At 32.1% G+C, this 1,318-nt stretch overlaps 1 protein-coding gene across 2 annotated transcripts in view; it reads left to right on the forward strand.

The window, feature by feature from the left end:
* LOC106876064 (uncharacterized) overlaps positions 1 to 1,301 on the forward strand; it is a 26,409-nt gene extending 25,108 nt beyond the window's left edge. For both annotated transcript variants that reach the window (XM_052968356.1, XM_014924469.2), the window contains exon 5: positions 841 to 1,301. In XM_052968356.1, the coding sequence (XP_052824316.1) occupies positions 841 to 1,071 (231 nt within the window). In that variant the 3' untranslated portion in view covers positions 1,072 to 1,301. The remainder of the gene's footprint in view (positions 1 to 840) is intronic.
* Positions 1,302 to 1,318: the final 17 nt, after the last annotated feature.

Here is a 1,318-nt window from a genome sequence, read left to right on the forward strand (position 1 = left end):
AAAGATGACTGCAGTACGCACGTTTCATGCTACTCCATTTATTTAAGTAATGCAAGCATTACATTAAATGCAATATGTAGAGCAATCTTCAGCTGCCCAAAAAATGTAGAAAATTACAGTAGAATAGACATATTATAAATAATTGTGGCAACATTTAAAATCCAAGTGGGAAGAAGAATACATAAAAATCCATCTTGACATAGCCAAGGCTAGCAGGCTAGTAATTAGTTCTAGGTAGAATTCTAACTGTCTCTGATTTTATTTGTTTCTTATCTAGTGGTTAAAAGTATAAGGGGGCAATCAGTTCTAAGGAAAGGGAAGGTGTAAGCATTATACATGGATATGGTTATAAAGGTTTCTCTGGTTAAATAATGTGTGTACGCGCAAGTATGTGTGTTCACGTGGATTTATGTGAGTGTGTGTGTGCATGTGTGTATGTGCATGTGTGTATGGAAGTATATGTGTGTGTGGTGTGTGTGGGAGGTAATTGTGCGTTCGTGTGTGTGTATGGGTGTGTGTGTTTTTTTGTGTGTGTGTATATGTGTGTCTATGTATGCGTGTATATAGAAATAAAAATAAAAATCTAATTTGATGAAGACATTTCCAATTACATTATGTGGACTATGAGCTCTTTGAAAAATTTTTTTGGATGAGCATTTTCATCACAACACTAGTCAAAAATGTTTTACAAATTATACAATCTTCATTTTCGGTCTAATTTATACCCTTGACAGTAATATGCAGTCTATAAGTATGTAAAAATACAACTATATTATCAAAAGTTGATCGTTTTTTTAATACATAAATACATATATATATATATGGTGTTTCTTCTGGCAGGCCATTGAATATTCAAAAACAGTTCCCAAACCAACTGTAAAATCAGTTCCTTTGAAAGAAGAGAAACAGAGACCAGTTCAGGAAACATCTCCTTTAAAAGACGATGCCCCAGTTTCGAAACCTTCTTCTATATTGTTTAAGACAGATGAAATTGAAAAGTTACGTGAGCAACATGAACAAGATAAGAAGGCTGCAGAAGCCATACGACAAAGGTTAAATGCTAAAAGTTGAAAAAGGCATCAAAATTCAGGTAACTGAACAATATATATCAACACTGATCTGTTGGGACCACAGCATTATATACACACATATATACAAACTGAATAATATATATATCAACACTGATCTATTAATACACATATATCTCTATTTGTGTGTGTATGTGTGTGTGTGTATGTATATATATATACATATATATTCCAGCATGGACAGCGAACATTAAATGATATATATATATATATATATATATATATATATA

The sequence above is a fragment of the Octopus bimaculoides genome, chromosome 5 (assembly GCF_001194135.2).
Source record: "Octopus bimaculoides isolate UCB-OBI-ISO-001 chromosome 5, ASM119413v2, whole genome shotgun sequence".
Classification (NCBI taxonomy): Eukaryota; Metazoa; Mollusca; class Cephalopoda; order Octopoda; family Octopodidae; genus Octopus; species Octopus bimaculoides.